The following is a 23249-nucleotide window of genomic DNA, read 5'->3' as shown; positions in this document are numbered from 1 at the left end:
GATCAACCAGGATAAAACCCACACACTGGTCTGCAGTCTGGAAAGAAATGCCCCACCTAATGAACCAGTTAAACTCCTTGGATTCGATCTGGATAGAAAATTGGAGTGGACCAGTCACATAGGCATAGTTAGCAGCAAACTTTCTAGGGTGTGCTATCTGCTATAGCTGCGTAATTTTCCAGGCTAAACAGTAGGCCTACCTGCTGAACATCTATCACGCCATGGTCACAATCACTAGACATAGTTAGCAGCAAACTTTGTAGGGTTTGCTTTCTGCTACAGCTGCGTAATTTTCCAGACTGAACAGTACCTGCTAAACATCTATCATGCCATGGTCTATGGCAGCTATGTGAGCTATGGCCTACTACTTTGAGGTCATGCCGCTGATTTTTAAGATATATTAGTGATCCAGAAACGTGATGTAAGACATTACCTATTACATTTAGTGACTGCCTTGCCTACTGTAAACCCATCTTTGCAAGTCTGGGAATATTCACCATATATATAGCCATTGCATTCTGGTATGCTGACTGCTGATCCATGACCACTGCGACAAATTTCAACTTTGTTCAGCGGTTCATGACCACCAAACAAGGCAGCACGGATTACTTGATTTGCCCAGGGTTAGACTAGCGAGAGCCCAGAAGAATTATAACACAGTAGCAATAATAATCTATAACAAGCTGCCGAACTCTATCAAACATCTTGCACATAATCTTTTCTCAAAGAAGCTGGTCCCTCTACTCAAGTCAAGAGCCTACTACTTCTTTAAAGAATGTTTTGAAGACAAATTTCTAGAATTTTCTGACTGATCCGCCTATATGCCAATGTTGTTTTATATGTGTTTTATATTTAGTATTTAATGTATGGTATTTGTGAATTTGAAAGTCTGACACTATCAATTCCTTTTGGGTAAAAGATGAAGATACGGTAATAAGGTAACTAAAAAAATACTTTCGTAAGTTATTTAAATTAGGCCTAATATTATTACCTAGTCTGACAATTTTAAGGGAACATTGTTAGCTAGTGAAAATCCAATGATTTGGATCTTACAGGTAAGAACAATGTCTGCGTTCACCCACCTACGATGCTACGACAAGACACAGATATCATCCATCATCCTGGCTACTTAACACTCACGTGCCAGACAAACAGTGTTACCAACAGACCAACTTTGATGCTAGCATGGATACCCAACCAGGTGCTTCGAGGCAACCCTGCGACAGTGGAGCAACGTAGCCTCTCTGCTTCGAGGTAACTTAACTTTCTTTGAGCTGATAGGTCTTCCAAAAAAAGAAAGAAGGATTCTGAAAGAAAGATGCTAGGCCTATTTTAGCCACCTACAGCAGGGGTCGCCAACCTGTGGCCCGCGGGCTACATCCGGCCCGTGAACAGACTTAATCCAGCCCACGTTGACCTACTGGAAAATAATTATTTTTATATTATTGGTATAAATCGATGATCGGTAATAATGTGATTGTCATATGCGATCGCGGCAACACTCGTAAGTAAATGTTGCGGTCTCTGTGATCGTCATTTGCAATCGTGGCAACACTCCCGGCCATATTTTGTGTTCTCCTTGTAAATGTTATCAATTATCAATTATTTTAATTTTCATTACAATTTAAATGTTCAATTAAGTAAACTTAGTAGGCATACATTGAAAATATTTTGTTGTTTATGTGCGTCATCCTGTGTTTATCATCATTCCTACTAAAAACTTCCATTATAGAACAAATACTAATGTCATGGTAAATAAACTGTAAAATTAATTGATATAAACTTTATTTTGAATTCAAATAAGTTAATTAATCATAAGCCTACTTATGTTATGACAAATTGTAAATATGACAAACACAGTTTGTATAGGTACCCATTTAATATGTGAGATTGGTCAATTATTTTGTTTGGTACACGGTACCACAGTGCTCAAAAACGTACAGAATTTAAATTATTAGTCAAAAGGTTATATAGAAATAAAAAATCAGCATGAAATGTTCAAAATTCATCGCTGAGCTCTTAGTTAGAAAACTACCTCTTTGTGGGTTATTTGGAGGAGGGCTACCTTTCTACACTGAAATGTTGACGGTCCAGCCCACCTTTCCTTAAAAAATTTTCAATGTGGTCTTTGAGTAAAACAGGTTGGCGACCCCTGAACTACAGTAGGCCAAAATAACCAACAAACAACACGTTATGTGTTTTCGGTATAAGATTTAAGGATATTTACTTTTGATGTAGGTAACATGAACTGTCAATTTTTCAAACCAGACCATATTATCAAAAAAAAAAAAAAACTTTGCCAAGTGACATAACAATAAATTAATTCTAAAATTTCAAATTCTATGTTCTATGCTATAATTGTGTAAGAAAAAACCATGTAAGTTACTGAACAGTTTTGAAAACTTGTACAGATTTCCAGATTATTAACAAACTACAGTAGCAGCTATACCCTTGTTTCACCATGGTAACTTAAGAGGACGTGGAAGAGAACGATGTGGGTCTTCATACCTACTGCATGAAATAATTACTTGTCCATAATTTATTTTAGAATCAAAACATAATGTTACCGTTTTGTTTGATCATTTTAAAATTTAGTTAACGGGTTTACATGTTCTAATCTACCTATTATAAATTATTTATTCTAGTTACGGTCTATAAGTGGTGCTGATGTGTGAGTAGCACTATATATTACTTAAATGAGTATGTGCTTTTAAACTCCCAATTATATTTAATGAAGACAATAGTGAGGCAATAAAATCAATTGCCATACTTGATATTAAAATAGAGACTTCTAAGTCTTTTAACCCAATTCTTTGATTTGGGCCTCTTTACCTAAAGCTCATTAAAAACAAAAACAAATTAATGAAAATGATGAATGAACATTAATTAAACATAACCTTCTTTTAAATAGCCCAAGGATTTTCAGTGTAAATAAAACATCAACAAAAAACATTCCAAACATTTGGTTCTTAGTAACAAATTAATTCTAATGTCAATGTAAACATAAGAATAACATAGCAACTTAAGCAAGCAGGGAGCCAATTGGACGGAGCCCTAGGAGGCTAGGCTTGAGCCCGGGATTGGTTTTCACATTACTTTAGGCTAGACTTAGGTGTTGCGGCATTAACACTTGATCATATCCTTTGTTGATTTGGCGGGATTTGAACCCAGAACCTCAGGGATTGAAATCCCGCGCTCTATCACTAGACCAGCTCGCTTGCATGGGGGAGCCTTGGGAGGGTCTCAAAATAAAAATAGGCCTATGTCCATCACAAAAATCCAATTTAATTTTTCTGTAGGCCTATTTATTAAAATCTGTATTTTACACATTTATAATAGGTACATTATTAGAAACATAAGATAAGAAGGAAGATTCTAAATCTAAATATTTATTCTATAACTCCGTCCCTCAACCTAAATCCAGCTAACTTAGTCAAGTAGGCCTATAACCTACGGTATGTTGTCCTTGTTGTGTCAGCTGGCATGAGAAATTCAATACTTCTGTTTATATAAGTAGTGAGTGCAGTAAGATATACATAAGAGTATCGTCTATGATAGTTTAGGTTCTCTCGTACAAGCTATAAATTAAACTTGAGATCCCTACATGGTTCGGTTGAATAAAGACAATTTCATGGTCATTGGGATCAAATTCATTTATAAGATTTAGCTGTTGAAAAAACATTTAACACCTTTTTCAAGATCTGTTATCTTACAGGTGTGGCGATAAGCGGAGACAGTCAACCGAATCAATTTCGACACCAGATTCGTTCAGACACAGTTCGGCTGATAGTCTGGAGTCTCACAGCAGTGTGCCCAACAGTGATTGGCTTAGAGAGATAGAAAGTCGTCTGAAGCGAGGCAGCCTCTCATCAGACAACTCCATCAAGAGTCCAGATGAGAACAAGCCAGAGTGTTGTGAATCAGTGCCAAATATAGTAATCGATTCTAGTCCTCCGTGCTCATTAGATAGTGTTAGTGATACTTCAATGTGTGAGAGAAGGATGTCTGCGTCTAAGGAGATGCCAGCGTGGATGGTGTCGCCTGAAGTGCTCGCTCAGAGACATAACCTCACATTCCCTGACAGCGCTACCGCCTCACCAGTCGTCCGGAGAGCCTACCGGACCTGTCGGAAGTTTTCTGTCGATCTAAGTAAGTATTAGATTTGGGAAATGGGTTTTGATCAACCATTAACTTTCTGGATGCTGAAGTAGATACCATCCGATATATTCACCATCTGATTTTTTATAAAATCTCTGGTATAATAAGTTACTTTTATACAAGAGTGTGCTAAGTCAACAATTCTGTTATGTTCAACTGACAATTTACTCCATAGACACAAGTTAAGCATTACTGTAAAAACAAAATCACAACATTCATGTTTAATTCCCATACTGATCTAATTCAAAGAAAATAAAAGACACCCATGTCTCTAATAATATTAATTTAGCTAGAAAGCAGAAAGCATTTTTCAATGACTATAGATCTCCTATAATTTGCTTTGCAGGTGAGATGAGATCGTTGCGATTGTTCTTTAGCGACGCATCGTCCACACAGGGGCAGCTGGTGGTTGCCTCGCGGCAGTGTCAGTACAAGATCCTACACTTCCACCATGGAGGGCTAGACAGGCTGGCCAACACGCTACAAGCATGGAACTTGCTCACTGTCCAGAGTGACACTAGCAATGATGACGCACCTTATAGACACTTCATGGTCTGCAGGTTGGTGAGCGCAATGTTCTCTTCTCTTTTTTGTGGTTTTCAATTTAAAAGGAGAGTCTATATTCTTATTTTGACACAATCAATTCCGACTTTGCCGGTCACTGATGTAGGATCCAAGTATCTAGGAGGCCTATCTATCATTAAAAGAATAAGCTCATCCATTTCTTTTATTGGTTTGCCAAAAAATCATAAAACACAATATAGTTCAAATTTCACCATAATAAAAAATACAGGGTTTTTTTAACGTAGGCTAACCCAAATTAAGAGTACTGTCAGACACATATTAACGACAAAACAAGCTTATATTTTGGTATCCTTGTTTTATTTACTTCATTGCCGATCAGCTGATATGCATTGTCGCATAGTTATCTGTGAGGTTTAAGCCGCGTTTACACCGGAGTTTTAAATAAAAAGTTGCAAAATTTTATTGCAAACAGCAGTTGCAAACAGTAGTTTCAAATAAAAGTTTGCAATTTTTATTTCATGGTTTTGTTTTCATGTTTCATTAAAATGTTTGAAATAATTTCAACCTTGATTGAAACATCGTTGATTGAAAAAAAACTTCCACTTGGTTTTCCCAATCTTCAGCCTGCGATCCCCAATCCAGACTTATTGCCCTTTTTAGATTCTCCGTTAAATTGAATTATAGGTTCCTCATCTTATTTTGCACCTCTGCCTTGCTTAAGTTAATTTCCCGTGAAATGTCATTCCACGCATAGTTTTTCTTGTTTTTTGTTTTTATATGCTAGTCAGAAATAGTTTGATTCCAAAGCACTTCATGTTCTCTGTACAAGCTAACTTAATAATATTGTCATCTCTTCACTCCATCTCACTCAGTAGATCATCACTCACAACACGCACGAACGATACGAGATAAGTCACAACAAACACGAACACGAGGTAGCAGTTCAGACAGGGTTCACTGAGTCGAGACACAGGGTGGTGCGAGTGATCACGTGAGTGAGACTGGAGGTGGTAGCGTAGGGGATGGCGGAGAAATGTTTCTGTTTTGTGTTTCAATGGCTCTTAGTGACCGAAACTAGTGTTGCAAACAAAGAGTTTGCAACTTTCTTTGATCTTTACCGACTTCAAGTAGAAACAAAAATTTCTGTTGCAAACACTGAAACACTGTTTGCAACAGCGAAAAGTTTCGTCTGAAAATGGGCGTTTTTAGAGATGTTTGCAATTTCTGTTTGCAACTCGTGTTTCAAACTCTGGTGTAAACGCGGCTTTAGTGTTATTCATTGTAAATAAGGCTAAACATGGTGTTTCCCCAATCTTGAAGAGTTTGAAAGATTACTTTAAAAGTAAATCGTCGGTAGTTATAGGTTGGACTAACTTATAATAAAAATCGTTCCTCATCCAAAAAAGTTATATTTTTTTCTAAATTATTGTGGTAATAGAAGTTTATTTTTAAATCTCCTTGTTTGCAAAGTATAAAATTTTTATTACTTTCTCCCACTATGCTTTTCGAAGTTATGTCTGTCTGTCTGTCTGTCTGTATGTATGTGTAGATGTGTACAGAGCTACAGACTACACCTGTGGTCAGATTTTTATGAAATGGTTGTAGTAGGTACTAATCCATGATTTCTCCAGGAATTTTATCATTTTTTAATATTTTTTTTAATGGTCATTAAAAAAAAACCCCTAGCCTAAAAACAAAAAAAATTATTTATTACAAAATTTGCCTTTAACAGCACGGTACAACCCCCGTTGAATTACAGTTGAATATTTATTGCAACTAATGTGATTTTCCCATAAAAACCCATAAAATAAGAATCGGATCACAAAAAAGAAAAATGGCTTGACTGATTATGATTAAAATTTGGCATGATATGAACCTTGTAGCAATACACAAAATAGTACAATCCCCAAAACTGTAAACATTTTGGTTCCTAAGTTATTGAAACTGTTGTGATTGTTCATTATATACAACTAGGTGAAACCCGTCGAAATCGACGGTCACTGTCAAGGATTAAGCTAATTATTCATCTACGGAAAGTTGGGATCTAGTGGATCTAGTGGAATATACTTGAAGTGAAGTTGGCTTTTTCTCTTAAACTGTTAGGGACCTCCTCGTTTATATGGTTGTGCGGCTTCATTGGCAACAAATCATTCAAATTACATAACAATGCCGCATTTCCAAAAAGCAATAAATACTGTAAATTGGCTGTTACGTCAATATTGACGTTTTCATACAAGCAAAAAAGTATCTTATAAAGGATGATGTGATCAAGTTTAAAAGGAATATGACCTTTCTGTCATGACAGTAGCTGCTTAAATAGTATTTACTCTTTGTGCCTTTTTTACAGCCAAAATGGCGTGTTATTTTAAATCATGTTAACAACCCAGTGAGCCACGGTCTGTAATATAGATCACTTCAAATTATCTGTCAAGATAGGTACCATTTTAGGCCAGATATGTCTACATAAATAGTGTAAATTGTTTTATCCAGTTGCTGTAAACTTCTATTAATTTAGCAAAATATGGACACTGGGGGCAACGTGCCCTTCTGCACTTGTATAATTTTTCCAATGATTGAAAACATGTATAACAATAATCTCGTGAACCTATGACGATCTGTATAATAATATGATAAAATATAAGCAAAAGTGGGGGAAAAGGCAGACAACAACCCGTACAGCAGATATAAGATAGTTCAATAAGAAATTATTGTAAGAGTTCTGTGATAAAAGGAATATCCACTCGTAATGGAATGTTATATTGCAAAACATGACATGATACAGAAGAAAATAAATGTTATAATCAGAAAATAGCATTGCAAATACTTCTTTTGGACAATTTAGTAACTACCAATAAATGTGTGTTGTTTAAAACACAATTGAAAAATCAAAAGCTGTTTCATGAAACAGTATTATCTACATGGCCAAAATGTAAACAAATGTGTCACGCTATCTTTAAAAGCTTCTGGGGCAGAGCCCTAAGGGAATTTACTTCGTGTTTCTTTTGATAACTCATCTACAGACCAAGGCCTTTCTTTGGAGACCTCTACCAAGTTTCTACGTCCAGCCGTTCTCTCAAATTAGTGGAGACAAAGTTTCCATTTAATTATTTAGATTTCCCCATGTTAATCTTAAGGGAGGAAACCCAACTTTGATGGAAGATCCTGCCCAAACTAATAAAGATTTCAAAAAACCAAAAACACTTTGCAAAACTACAGATCAGGGCCATTTTTTTGACGTTTTAATCATCAAAATCGGTCCAAAATTGTGGGAGGAGTTCTGTTTACAAAAATCGGCTTAGCGTATTATATATATAGATGGGAGATTGTATGTGTCAGATTGCTGATACCCTCCGCTTGTTCATTATAAGGATTGTTGACAATGGGAGAATGTATGTGTCAGATTGCTCATACCCTCCGCTTGTTCATTATAAGGATTGTTGACAATGGGAGAATGTATGTGTCAGATTGCTCATACCCTCCGCTTGTTCATTATAAGGATTGTTGACAATGGGAGAATGTATGTGTCAGATTGCTGATACCCTCCGCTTGTTCATTATAAGGATTGTTGACAATGGGAGAATGTATGTGTCAGACTGCTGATACCCTCCGCTTGTTCATTATAAGGATTGTTGTCAATGGGAGAATGTATGTGTCAGATTGCTGATACCATTTATTTATCTCTTTGTCCAGGCCAGCTGTCAGTGAAAGTGATCTGCACCCTGAGGAAGGAACTGTTTCTCCTATCTCATCAGCTGATTGGGTGGAAATGCTCAACTGTGACGGCCAATTGGAAGATGATGTTCCACTTAGAAAGGTAAACAATAAGGAAACGTACATATTAACCAACCGCTTCAATTAGGCTGAATACAATGATCTGAAAACTTATCTAATGTGCTACCTAACATTGGTATTTTAATGCAGTTTTATTTCTTATTATTTTCTATCTATGGTTGTTGAGTTTGTGAGGTGTTTATGTCGGGTAGGGCAACTATCGTAAACTTACCTCCGATTTGCTCGGACAGCTCAGGAGTAGTCCAGGGTTCTCGCTAGCAGTCCTCGTCGCTCGCTCGCCGCTCTCGATCTTCGTATATGTTTTCGTCCTACACGTACCCGAGACTATGGTTGCGTGTCAGCACAACGACGCGCTGACCAGGAATATATCGGCACTAAATACGATGCTGTTATGAGAATTAAAATAAGTGACCAGCTTCTAGTCCAACAAAAGGTATCGCTTCTCGAATAAAACTAAAAATAAAACTCTCGTAATGAAATAAAAGGTCGACCCGCGCAATAACAAAATAACAAAATGAAATGGCGTCAGCGCTAATATGCCAATGAACTTCTTGGCTTCGAAATATAACTAAATGAAATACTTTTAGGTAAAATAAAATAAAATAACTTCCGATAAATAAACTAAAAAGTGTAGGCTACTGTGGCACCGCACACGCAGTGCCGGCCCGAGAAATACAATAGGCTAATCACTTACAACTAAGATGATAGTAAATAAAGGTTAACTTTTACTCGCCAAAGTAAAACGGGAAAATAAGATTATTATTAACGCAATGATAGACCGCTGTACTTACGTCTGACGATACTTCTCTCGATCTATTATTTTGTCGCTTTTATGTATTTTGTCTCGCACGTTGCGAGTCGACATCCACGACCTATGCTCGCAGGTCCGCTGCACGCTCTTGAGGAAGGTTGTTAGGCGAACAAGCGCTCGCCGTAGACTGTCCTAAGAACTGTCCACTGTCCACCGGTCTCGGCTTCTCCCCACCACGTCTACGTCAGCGCCCCGAGGTCGCGGCGGTCAAGTCACGAACTAGGAGCCTTGACAAGTGGACAACTGGACATGTTTATTTCCGATAATTGTTGTCGAGCGCACTCTAGCACTTCGTGGTCTTTAAATAATTAAAACGAACCCCCCTAATAAATTTGACCATTACAAGTTTACTTTGATTGAATGGATGATTTGAGTCAGTTTCTTTCTAGATAGATAGTTGGTCTAGAGGTAAATCGTCATGTACTTAACATTGGCATACTTCTGTTTTCTTGACAGATAATTTAATCTGATTTTTTAAATTTAGGGAATTTTTCTGGGTGGACTTTCACCAGACCTACGCAAAACTGTTTGGCCATTCCTGCTGCATTTTTACTCATTCCAGTCAACTTACGCGGAACGAGAACACATCCTACAGAGACGGAGGCTCGAATATCATCAGATTAAGTAAGTACAGAAGACTCTTGATTATTCTAAATTAGTGGGCCTAGCAAATAAATTAGAACTATTAAGAGTTTGATTTATTGGAAGAAAAATAAACAATTCAAATTACAAAGAGTAAATTATATTAAATACTGTACTATGTAAGGTACAGAACGTTACAATTAAACAGCTTATTTTAGTCACTTTACAACAATCAACAGCTTTTTTTTAGTTAGTAACAACAAATCTGTTATTTTGTTTCCTATTTTATTGATTATTGGTCATGAATTACATTATTTACATTATTTAAGATGCCTCTGTGCTAACCGGATGTATAGTTTCTTGTTATGATAGGAAGAATTCTGTGCCTTTGAACTATAGAACGTTTTGTTGCTGAAACTTGGAATTACTTTTGTTCCAAATCGACCTTCCCTCTGCTTGGCTTTTTAAATACTGAGAGTATCAAAATGCATGGTAAAACTTGGAAATATTGAGAGATTCTCTATGGACTGAGCTTTTGGAATTACCGAAAGTTTCATTTTATGGAGTGTTTGTATAACGAGAGTAGTCTGTATCAATTAACACCTACCTTTATCTGGTGATTTTACCTGATGTTGCACCATTCACTGTTGTAGTGGATGGAGTGAATCAGTTACGTGTTACCTTGTGACAAAGGTATGCTGCCTGAAAAGTTGTTATACACAATTGATCCTAAACACTCGCAAAACTGCTAATATTGTTCCAGAACCAGTGGTTATTTTAAATTTTGCATCACAAAAATTACACATTTCAGAGCCATCTTTAGTTACCATTTTCTGAAAACACGTTAGCTACAGAAGATTATTTGTACAAGACATATTACTTTCATTAAGCAACATCACTGAAGCTGAAACATACAAAAATCAATTTGATTACTTTAGTCCCTTACTAGCCTATCAGCCTATAGTTAAAATGTAAGTGAGAAAATATTGCTATAGCTGTGCTGTGATATTACAGAAATCACAATGAAAAAGGCAAGGATATGGTAATGTAGTATCCATCTATATTGTTAATACAATGGAGATACTGCTGCAACTCGTTAAGAATCTCATTTACAGCTAATCTTAGTCAGTAACCAGCCCATACAGGTCATCTCCCTTCTTTCTTAACTCACATTTGAATCATATTTAACAAAGACGCAATTGAGTGTTCATCAAAGATTCAACTAGTTATCATTCATTGTAATAATTAAAGAGGTAAATCTTTAACCTAAATGCAGTGGGAACTATAGCCTAAAATATTCAACAGAATAATCTGCTTTAATACTTCATGGCAGTTGGCGTTGTTGTAGTTGTCGACGTGAAAGTTTGGAGGGTGCGGCAAGGGAAAGGTTCACTCGCAACATTACCTGTGTCGTAGAGAAGGATGTTGTAAGAACGGACAGAAGTCACCCGTACTACGCGGGAGACAGCAACCCTCACGTGCAGACCATGATGTGAGTTACTGTTACTAGTATAACTGTTGGGAAGGGGGAAAGAGCTTGTCAAGGGTTGAGCGCAGAGCTTCGGTGCCCCAAGTCCCTGGTTCAAATCCCACCAATCACCAATGGATTTTATGTGATAATGCCGCAACCCACTAGGGATAGACTTAAGTAATGTGTAAAACAGTTCCGGGCTAAAACTAGCGTCCTAGGATGTGAAGGTGGGACAAAAAAAACTAATTTGTTGTATCTTCAGGCAATTTTTAAGTTTATTCGTGATTTAACAAAAAACTCTAATTTTTATAAAAACTGCTCCAACAATTTTGATTGAAATTTGGTACCTATGTTATTAAAATATATGGTATATATATATATGGTAATATATGGTATATGTTAAAACCTTAAACAAAATTACACAAATCCTTTAAAAATTTGCTAAAAATCAAGATACAAATTTCATCAAATGAAAAATAACCATCTAGGAGATACCATGGAAAACCCACATCCCCTATTTCATAAAAATTGTGCCCTGTCTGTACACATCCACACATAATTTCAATGTCAAGGTAATGGGAGAAAAAAATGTGTCGGTTTGGTGATACCGTTTATTCAATAGGCTAATTATTTTTACATTAGAAAACTTTTCTGACAGTCACAAAAGAGAACACCATTTAGTCAAGTAGATAGTTTACATAATTGTTGCTCCACACTGAAAGTACAATTCAACCAGATATTGTGTCGCAGTAAATTTTTAAGATGATACCTGTATGATTTTTTAACAACAGGGATTTGTTTGGCGTAAAATGTGTAAAATCAAATTATGATTTTTTAATAGAAGGTGTATTGTGTTGCACAAAATAGCTATTATAGGCCTATTATTACATTTAGAAAGCACTGGGATGTTTAAAGCACCAATTTAGATGGTAGCTTGAATATTTTATGCTTCTACGTTTGTTTGAATGTAAGTGGTTATCTTCCTTTCCTTTTTTTTTGTTTTGATCAATTTATAATTAATATAGTTTTTAACTGGCGACAAATCAAAAGTAACCAAGTATCTTTTTCATTTAAAAAAATGTTAAGGTACAGTATAATATGTAAGTAATTTTATTCAAATAGAACAAGGTGCGAAGGTAATAGAGGTTACCACATTCAGTTTGAACATTCAATACTAGAGTCTTGCACTTTACACAAATGATAATGGTTACATTGTTTCTCTTATCTCACTGATAACACAGTTCCTGTTCCATAACAATACTTCCTGTGTGATAATTGATAGACCTAGTGAAATGTAGGTCAGGCACTAGATGTAAACTTAAAGATTCAGTGACTAAACCGTTACAGATCTAATTTAATTTACAACATATCTGTGTGAGAAAACAAAATGGTGTGTTAAAAAAAAACAAAGTACTCATTAATTGTGATGGATGGTTAAAATAGTATCATTTAAACAGACCCATTGTATACAAAAATAATGTTATTGTTATTAAAAACAAACCATAACTATTTAATCACTGATATAATATAAATTCTTTAATGTGAAAATATGCAATAAAACAAAATTGATAGGAAGATATAAGATTTTACTTTAGTTAAAATGCTACTCGCACAGCTTTTTTCTCGTCTCTATTCAAAACAACACCAGTTGTTAATTTTTCTCGCTCACCGATGACAGCAGACGAAAAACATATTAGATTTAAATGGGTCTCTTTAATTCTTATCACATAACCCAATGTCCTCATTTCATAGTGGTATATCTGGTGACAAAAATTTTGCGCTTTTGCGCTAATACTTCTACAAAAATTGATATTCAACTTTTTAGCGAATTTCCCTATAGAGAAGTATTAGTGAATTTCTCCCCTACACAATAATAGCTACCCATTTGTAGGTATTACCAACCATAGGTGGCACGGTAAGAACTGGAGCGGGAACTTATATACTTTTTTATTTTGATGTTCCTAGAGGCCAAAAACACTATTCGTCCAAATTTTTATATGTTTATACAGCGTGTTCAGAAAAAGGTGTTGACATAATTTGCGTACTGATCCCTTGAGTCAAAATAAAGAGAAAATCAAGTATAACATTTTTTCCAAAGTCGCTTCAATAACCATTTTATCCATGTTTGCCTCCTGGATTGATAATGAGTAGTAATAATAATAATAGGTTAAATACCTTGTTTACGTCCTCAATCCAAGTCGTCTTTTTATGATGACTATAGTTTCGGGGCCAACAGCCCCATTGTCAAATTTTCTGTCTTGTTTATTACTGTTAATAGCATTGGTTATCGTTGAAGTTCACATATATACATACACTGACAAACGAAACATTTATATTTACACGTAACATTGAGAATTTATACTTTTCTTAAAGTATTATACAAAGATACAAAGATTATATCGTTGTGCCACACGAGTCAGTGTACCGGTCCGCACACTTTTGTTTAGGCCTATTTTTCATAAAATTAGCCGGTTTCTCGGAGTTCAATCAATCAATCAATCAAAATATCTTTATTTCATAATATGCAAACATATAGTTACATGAAATATGAAATAGAGTCATGGGAACTAAAACTAAGTGAGTAGGTTTTTTAAAAAATACATAAGGTTAAATTACATTCAAAATTATTAAGAGAAAGAGTCAAAATTAAAAGTGTCAAGAACAAAACTCCCCGATAGAAAAGAAAGCTGATTGAATTAGAAATGCTTTTGCCAAATTCAAAAATCTGTTCGTATTATTTATGTATTTCTTTTTTTGATATTTTGTGGCAAAAGGTCAAAATATTTGTTTCCTTTATAGGTTATTAAAAAAAAAAAAAAAAAACTCTAATTTATGATGTTTAACCAATCGATGGGGTCTTGTATTATAGCTATGGACAGTATTACCAAATGTTAGTTTATTGTTAGATATTACACTTTTTTTGTTTCAAAAATAAAGAGGCTGTAAACAGTAAATATTTTCAATTTGAAAAAAATTATTTTTAACTACATCAGATTTTTTTTAGATTCAAAATTACCGTTAATGCCCTTTTCTGTTGGAGTAATATTCAATCCATGTTTAATTTAGAGGTTGACCCATAGATGCAGATACCATAAGACACATGTGAATGGATTAAGGCAAAATATATTGTTTTTAAAGTTTCAATATTTCAAGAGGTTGCCATTTTCCGAAGAGCATACAAACCACTTGTTGTTTTTTTAACTACAAGATTTACATTGTCATTCCACGTTAGGTTTTCATCAATAACTAATCCCAAAAAAGTTGTTCTCTCTTATTGATCTATTAAGTTTTCTTCAATGAATATTGTGGGATTTAATTTTTGCTTAGTCTGTTTGGTTGTAAATGTAACAAAATTAGATTTTTGTGAATTTAGCAGAAGGGTTTTAGGCAATTATATCGATCACGGACGTGTCGCTAAAAAATTTTTTTTTCACTATTCTTATGCTAAATTACGTCCTGAATTCAAAAATTATTGTCATTTTTGTTGGAAAAGCACCGTTTTCCCGGAAAAACGGAAAAAACAAAAATTTTGTGGAAATGGGTCATGTGTATACTTGAATTAACCGGTAAAGCGAGCTGAACAAGAATATGCAAAACATTTCAAGATCCGATTAATATTAACGGAGATACGGCCGAAAGAGCGGCCGGAAAAGTTCATTAGTCACAGGAACAACGGCATCAGGAGGATCCGTAGGTGCTGCTGTCTGTGGGAGCGATTTAGAGGTTATTTGGTGAATATATATTCTTTATACCCTTGATTATATTAGGTTAAGTTGGGTTGGGTTAGGTTAGGTTAGGTTAGGTTAAGTTAGGTTAGGTTAGATTAGGTTGTCTAGCCTAACTTAACCTAACTTAACCTAACCCAACCTAACCTAACTTAACCTAACCTAACCTAAACTAACTTATCCTAACCTAACCGTACCTAACCTTATTTTTGGCCATTTTGACGCTAACTCGATTTACCGACGCTTTTCCTGCCGTATCTCCGTAATAGTAATCGGATCTTGAAATTTTTTGCATATTCTTGTTCAGCTCGCTTTACCGTTTAATTTGAGTATACCCATGACCCATTTCCGCAAAACTTTTGTTTTTTCCGTTTTTCCGCTTTTCCGGGAAAACGGTGCTTTTCCGACGAAAATGACAATCATTTTTGAATTCAGGATGTAATTTAGCATAAGAATAGTGAAAAAATTTTTTTTTAGCGACACGTCCGTGATCGATATATAATTACCGGGTTTTACTATCAAAAAAGTCTTTAATCATTGATAGGTTAATATGAGATGCAATTTCTAGGCTTTCTTTACTATTGGCAGTTACAATCATGTTGGTGTCATCGGCATAGATAGACAAATTTTATTGTTTCAGTTTGGCTGTTTACTTACAGGACACGCTGTATAGATACGTCTGTAAACACAATAACTGGATATACAGGGTGTTTTTAAAAGAATGCCGGGATTTTAAATGGTAATTGCTTGGATACCATTCAAGGTAACTAAACGTTTTATACGTCAAACTGAAGCTAAAATAACTAAGTTTTGTTTCCCGTGTAGCAAGGGAGGAAACTTTGTCCTTGGTATGCGTAAAACAGGTGCGTGGTGCTAGGCCGCTTTTGTGACTCATACGCCTGACGCCAGTCGCCAGTGCGACGTTTACGGTGCAACAGAAGGCACAGATTGTAATCTGTAGTTCGCAGAGTTTATATCAATTGCTAAATTAAACTAAATTTAAATCTACTTGATTATAAAGAAACTTGAAGCTGGTTTAATGAGTTTCGTGGCACCAAAATGTTTTGAAAAGACATTCACCTGGCCGGCTAAAAAAAGCGATGCCATAGTCGAAGAAATCCGACAATTCTGCATCAGAAGCCCGAAAAAATTGATTGCCCGACAAAGTCTTCAGTTTAACAAACCTAAATTGGGCACTTTATGATGTTATCTATAAAATATAGAGTCTTTGTGCCAAAAAAGATTCAGTTAAGACATCAGATAAACCCGCCGATCGCCTTAAGCGTACAGACATTGCCAGTTTTACGCTCATATAAGATTGATTAAAATTTTAATTTTAATCAATCATTCCGAATTGTATGAAAGAATGAGAAAAAAGTGTATTCTTTTCCCATCAATTTGACGTTTAAATCGTTTAATTATCTTGAATAGTCCCCGAGCAACGACCGTTTGAAATCCCGGCATTCTTTTAAAAACACCCTGTATTTGACTAAAAACACACATTACTACCCTCCCTGTAGCAGCAAACCTATGTACTTATTAAATCTAATGTTATGTAAATAGGTAGATTTAATTTAAAATCCAATCAGGCAAATGGAAATTCCCTTAGTCTGTAGGGTTGCTGCGGCAGGGGTATTTTATTGGGGTTTGGCATAGTATTTTTATGCCAATTAAAACCCCACAGATATAAATTAATTTACTCTGAATATTTTTTAAATTATAAGTTCAAATCTTTTCTGCTTCTACGATCTTTCTTATCCAAAACTCCATAGGTTCAGTATTAGTGACTAAATGGTTTTTTTAGCATTACACTTGGTAACAGATAACAGCAACTAACACTTGTTATGTGATAGGAGGATCCTGTTGAACTACGCTGTGTACAATGCCAGTCTAGGCTACACTCAGGGCATGTCGGATCTGCTGGCCCCAGTGTTGGCTGAGATTGAGACTGAGTCTGATGCCTTCTGGTGCTTTGTGGGTCTCATGCAGCGAGGCATGTTTGTCTGCACTCCGACCGACTCGGACATGGAGAGAAACCTGGTATGTATCTGTCTTCATTGCTTGGTTAAAAAAGTTGAGGTAATGGGACTGAAACTTAGCAGAAACTATGACCCCAGAGTAGGCAGGGGAGATATTAGGATGTGTCCTTCCACGTTTTAAATAAATGTCTGGCGAATTCCTTTACATCCTTCACAATTCATCTGACTCCCTCTATTGCAGCTTTGCTGTAGTGAGGAATAAGAATGTAGCTTCTGTTGAAATTTTAAAAATCTTTGTTTAAAATGATTAAAACTTTGTACATATTCTGTTAGAGAGAGGAAGGGTCCAGAACACTGTTCCACTTTGGTAAGCGGCTCTTAACTCATAACTCTGAAAATATCCCATGTTATTCTTAAGGAGAATAAGTAAACTGTTGTAGTTTCCTTGTTTTTGGATAAATATTAATCGAACTTGGCAAATTTATTTTATACTAAGCTATTAATATTTTACTAAAAAAACACACTGTATTACCCTCCCTGTAGCAGCAGCAGCAAACCTAGGTACTCATTAAATTTAATGTTATTTGAATAGATTGTGAAAATGAAATCAGACAAATGTAAATTCGCTTAGTCTGCGGGTTTGATGCAGCGGGTGTACTGTTTAGTGACAGGAATAAAACAGATTTTGTAGTTGTATAACACATTGGCACCAGTGATTATTGTGCTGGGAGCAAGCCCCAGACTTTGGTGCATGGGATGCTGTGTTGAAATCCCACCAATCACCAATGAATTATCTAACTGATAATGCCACAACCCTCTAGTCTTAGTCTGAAGTAATATGATAACAGTTCCGCACTAAAGCCTAGCACCCTATGATGTAAAGGTATGAAGAAAAAAGTGCTCACTGCGCTATCTGACAAAGACAAGGTTTTATGTTATCAGATCAACATTTAAGGTGTTTACCTTTCAAAATTTTTAAGTATAATTTAAAACATGGTTGGTTAAAAAATATTCTTTTGTGTTGCATATACATACTCAATAATGATCTTTTGGGGATTTACAGAATTACTTGCGAGAACTGATTAGAGAAATGGTGCCGGAGTTTTACACACATTTACAAAAGCATACTGATGCCATGGAATTACTGTTTTGTCATCGTTGGATTTTATTGTAAGTACTTTGATGATGATTCTTGAGTTCTTAAGGTAATTCAGTAATTTTACTTGGTATACTCATTAACAAAAAAACACCATTAGAGTGAAAGCATGCAATAATCGACCATTGGCCTAGGCTTTTCCAGCAAAGTTGTAGAGATAACGTTCTCTTGATATATTTAACTTCCTGAATGCAATTGAAATATTTACTCACAATTAGTTTATTTATCAAGAATATTTTAATAACTAATCACCTTAACAAAGAAACGATAGACATCACTATAGGGGAATCTTTTCACTGCACCAGTCTAAAATGTAACGACTTTCTGCAGATGCTTCAAGCGTGAGTTCCCTGAACCTGTAGTTCTGCGTATCTGGGAGGCTTGCTGGTCCAACTATCTGACTGATTATTTCCACCTGTTCCTCTGTCTTGCCATTGTCTCTGCGTACGCAGACGACGTCATCGCACAGTGTCTGCGCACTGATGAGATGTTGCTGCACTTCAGTTCTCTTGCCATGTTTATGGACGGAGATCTCATTTTGCGCAAGGTTTGATTCATTGTGTTTATTTTGAATGTTTAAGGCCGAGCGCACACGGTGTGACTGTTTTACAACTGTCGTTGCAAACCAGTTGCGCTTGCAACTGTTTTGCGACATCGGCAATGTATTGCAGTGGGGAGCCGCACACGACGCAACTGGTCGTTTGCGATTTTCAAAAAAGTTTGAAACCAGTCACATGCAACGGTGGGCCCGACGTTGCAGCAACCAGTTGCACGAAACCACGGGGTGTTTTTGTGGTGTTTGGTGGAAATTTGTTGTTATTTTGACGGCCGTATAGTGTTCATCTCAAAATGAATGATCAAGATTTCAACTTGAAGCTCGTTGGAGAAGTGGAGAAACATGAAGTTCTGTACAACTACAAACTGCCAAGATATTCAAGGAAAGATTTGACTGATAAAGCATGGCAAGATGTGTCTGTTGAATTGGGTTTGCCAGGTAATGTTATAAATTAATCAATTTATTTATTTGTAAACTTATCAATTGATCAAATTAATTAAATATTATACATTTATTTACCATAACTCAGGTGTTAACAACATAACCTCACAAACACTACATTACTGGTAATGGGCCGAGTGAATAAAAACGAGTAAAAGAGTTTACTTGTCTTAAATTTTCATAATTTGAGTATTTACTTGAACAGAAGTGAATAAACACTAGTATTTACTTGTACTTGTTAGTAAAGCCTTGCCAAGGAATAATACCCTCATAAACCTATAAATTTGGTGTGAATAACAACGAGCAAATACTTGCCTAAAGAGTAAATACTTGTTTTTCAACAATTTATCAGTAGGTAACCCATGCTTGTTTGAGTTTACTTGTTGATAAATGCATGTAACACATTCAGTATAGTGTAGGCCTAATACATTTATTTAAATGATGATGTATGGCTTAAGTAATTTCCGCAAAATAATGCATGGGGAGAAGATGGAACCTTAAATTCAAAAGTCCTAAAACATAGATAATAAAAAAAATAATAATTTTCAACTGAAGTGGAGGTGTATTCTTTTGTTATGTTCAAGCTATGTGTTAATGCAAATCCACAAGTCTCAAAAATGCAAAACCTTTACAATTTACATGTTTAGCCTAAACAAAGTTCTTGGACCTTCAATAATAATATGATATGCTTGTACATCAAGCTAGGTAATTTATCTTTTTACGCCCCAAAATAGCTTAAAAATCTTTCATTTGAGCACATAATGTTAACATTTTTCCGTGGCGTGGAAGGACCTCCAGACCTCCCCTGCAACATGAACATTCCCCCCTAAAAATTTAGGTCTAGGACTGCAGTGAACGTATGCACAATCAACTATTATTATTTTTAAAGAGTTTTTAATTTTTAATTAAGTTTATAATTTTTAAATTAAACAGAGTTTACTTGGAGGGATGAATACTTGCAAGTATTTACTCACAAGTAAATACTTGCTGTAGGCTACTTGTTTTTATTCACTCGGCCCAATGACAGCCATCATTGAAATCATTGAAGAATTAGAAAAAAATAATAAATAATAGTTGCTAGGCAACCAACGGCAATACTGGTTGTGTATTTATTTATGTTTTAAGAAAGTAAGCGGACAGTTGATTTTGCGGCCCTAGGGATCTAAAAACCTGCTCGGTCCCCCAAACAACCCAAACACCGTGACTAAACCAATTTCCGTGATTTTGGTTTTTTCTACCAAATAACAATAATATTCCTGGTCGTAGACTGTTGGTATATTTTTATATGACATAGGCAATAGACGTTTCTGGTAATTTTCGGAACTTCTATCTCCAAAATTGCAGTATTACGGACTTAAGCTGATAAATCAACGGACTTTAGCTGATAAATCACGGACTTTGGTTGAAAACACGGACTTTGGCTTAAAACCACGGACTTTAGCTGATACATCACGGACTTTGGTTGAAAACACGGATTTTGGCTTAAAACCACGGACTTTAGCTGATAAATCACGGGCTTTGGTTGAAAACACGGACTTTGGCTTTAAACCACGGACTTTGGTTGAAAACACGGACTTTGGCTTAAAACCACGGACTTTAGCTGATACATCACGGACTTTGTGTGAAAACACGGACTTTGGCTTAAAACCACGGACTTTGGCTTAAAACCACGGACTTTAGCTGATAAATCACGGACTTTGGCTTTAAACCACGGACTTTGGTTGAAAACACGGACTTTGGCTTAAAACTACGGACTTTGGCTTAAAACCACGGACTTTAGCTGATAAATCACGGACTTCGGTTGAAAAATCACGGAATAAGAAATATTAGGAACATTTTTGAAAAATGTTGACAAAAAAATTAAAAATATCTTTTTTTGGCACATTACCTACAATCTGAAACCTTCATTTTCTTGAAAAAATTTTACATAGGCCTATTGGTAAGAAATATTTTGTCCAAAAGTCGTAATTATATTAGTAATAAGACAATTTAAAGATAATTTTTCTTAAGGTCACGGTATTTGGGCAGTCTAACTTGTCTAGAATAGAGTTGACAAACAATAATGATGCATTTTATTTATTGAGTCATCATATCATACTAAATGTGAAAGTTTGTGTGGGTGTGTTTGTTTTGGGTTCAATCACGCAATAACTACTGGACGGGTTGGGCTTACATTTTGCATGATGAATGCTCACATTCCCGATTAACATATAGGCCTATTCTCATCTCAAAAATCTTTTCGGGCTCCTCTCCAGTGGCTTTGTAATTTCCCATGTTAACCTTATGAGTAGGCCTATTTGTATTCAAAAAGAATTAAAGAATTTTGACAACTGTTTCAACTAAATAAGTTGATTCTATGATATGCAATGTCATTAACAATTTACTTGGTTTTCCAACAAGGCACCTATTATGTATTTATTTTTTATTATGCTTGAATACAGCTGCAGTAAGCTATACAGCTTAAATGTCTTGTGTTTATTGTTTCAACAAAAACCTTATGTGATGTGTTTTTGTTTAATTAAGCAGTCTTTTAATTAAAGTATGCTATTAATTGGCAGTATTTTTTAGGATACAATTGATAACATAGGGTTGAACATATAGTTTTCCTGGTGTCAGGAGTGGTTTATATTAGTTAGGCCTCGTTCGTATGGTAGACCACCATTTAAGTGTACTACCCAGTTGCCACAAACCAGGTCACAAACCAGAAAAATTAGCTCATACAAAAGGGGCGAAAGGGTAATAATTAATGACAGTAACTGGATTGAAAATTGTATTAAAATACACCTAATTTTAAATGGCAAGATCAATAACTATCATGACAAATCTAGAGTCTTTGGAATCAAGTCCAGATTTTGTTTACTGTTGTACTGCTACTTTCCACTGCCATGGTAAACTTGCATTTGAAGAAAGGAAGTAGTTTGCCAGATAACTCCTCAAAGTAGTCGCTGAAGCACCATCCTCTAACTCAAGGTCACTTGGTTCAATGTTGTTTGGATGTTCTGGTAGATTGTTACTCGTACATTCTGATACGTCTTGTGGACTGTAGTCAGTTCCTTCATGCTTACGCACAAAATTGTGTAGGATACAGGCTGCTCTTACAATACTATTCACTGTTACAGGATCACGGCATCGTATTGGCCCGTTCAACACTGCAAACTTTTCCGCTGCCATTCCAAAAACACATTCAATTGTTTTCCTTCCTCTGCTCAGCCTGTAATTGAATATGCGTTTAACATTGTCGAGGGTTTTGCTGGAAAAAGGCCTCATCAAGTTGCGACTCAGCGGAAATGCTTCGTCTCCAACGAAGTAGTATGGAAATGGGATGTTGGGATACTGTCACTGTGCTTCATCCAGACTTTAATCGAGCTTGCTCTGAAAATCCCTCCATCACTGTTACGCCCAGCGTAACCTGGCTCAATAATCGTGAAAAACCCATCAGCATCACAACACGCCATAAGCACGGTGGAGTGGAAGTTCTTGTAATTGAAATTTTCAGATCCTGTATGCGGAAACTTTTCAATTCTTATGTGCTTTCCGTCGATTGCGCCAATGCAGTTTGGAAGGTTCCATAGCAGCTCAAAACGATCAGCAGTATGTTTCAATTTATCTTGTGTAGGAACAGGCATGTAAATATCCTTCAGGACGTCCCAGATAGTTTCTGAAGTTTCCTTGACAATTTTTCTTACCGTGCTCTCACCTCTGGCAAAATATAAGGAAATTGCCACAAATGTTTCACCAGTACCCAAATACCTGCAAGCAAAACAAAAAATATAGGTTAGATAAAACCAGACTTGATTTATTGCATCAATAAGTTCTTGCTAATAAAAGTATTGTTTTTATCTCTTGTTTCATTTTTTTTTTCAGTTAAAGATTGCAAAGAAAAGTGGAGAAATTTACGGACAGTATTCATGAGGAAAATGAAACCTTCGCCCAGCGGTTCAGGAGGGAAGAAAAAGGCTTACTATTTGGAAAATGCAATGCAGTTTTGTCTACCATTCATAAAAACAGTGGTTCCTCCTTCATCGGGAAATTTGCCTACACCACCCTGCACAA

General features: G+C 35.8%; 1 protein-coding gene across 1 annotated transcript in view; it reads left to right on the top strand.

The window, feature by feature from the left end:
• LOC129001315 (TBC1 domain family member 16-like) overlaps positions 1 to 23249 on the top strand; it is a 33458-nt gene that overhangs the window by 1537 nt on the left and 8672 nt on the right. Inside the window, exons 2-10 of the mRNA XM_054428569.1 lie at positions 1056 to 1254; positions 3716 to 4149; positions 4505 to 4718; positions 8374 to 8497; positions 9771 to 9910; positions 11217 to 11360; positions 16918 to 17104; positions 18107 to 18213; positions 18530 to 18746. Coding sequence (XP_054284544.1) covers positions 1056 to 1254; positions 3716 to 4149; positions 4505 to 4718; positions 8374 to 8497; positions 9771 to 9910; positions 11217 to 11360; positions 16918 to 17104; positions 18107 to 18213; positions 18530 to 18746 — 1766 coding nt within the window. The remainder of the gene's footprint in view (positions 1 to 1055; positions 1255 to 3715; positions 4150 to 4504; positions 4719 to 8373; positions 8498 to 9770; positions 9911 to 11216; positions 11361 to 16917; positions 17105 to 18106; positions 18214 to 18529; positions 18747 to 23249) is intronic.

Source organism: Macrosteles quadrilineatus, unplaced genomic scaffold (assembly GCF_028750875.1).
Source record: "Macrosteles quadrilineatus isolate MER2022 unplaced genomic scaffold, UCM_ALF_1.0 Scaffold_8__2_contigs__length_117827958, whole genome shotgun sequence".
Lineage (NCBI taxonomy): Eukaryota > Metazoa > Arthropoda > Insecta > Hemiptera > Cicadellidae > Macrosteles > Macrosteles quadrilineatus.
The sequence above is the reverse complement of the archived record's forward strand: the minus strand, read 5'-3'. Positions and strand labels throughout refer to the sequence as shown.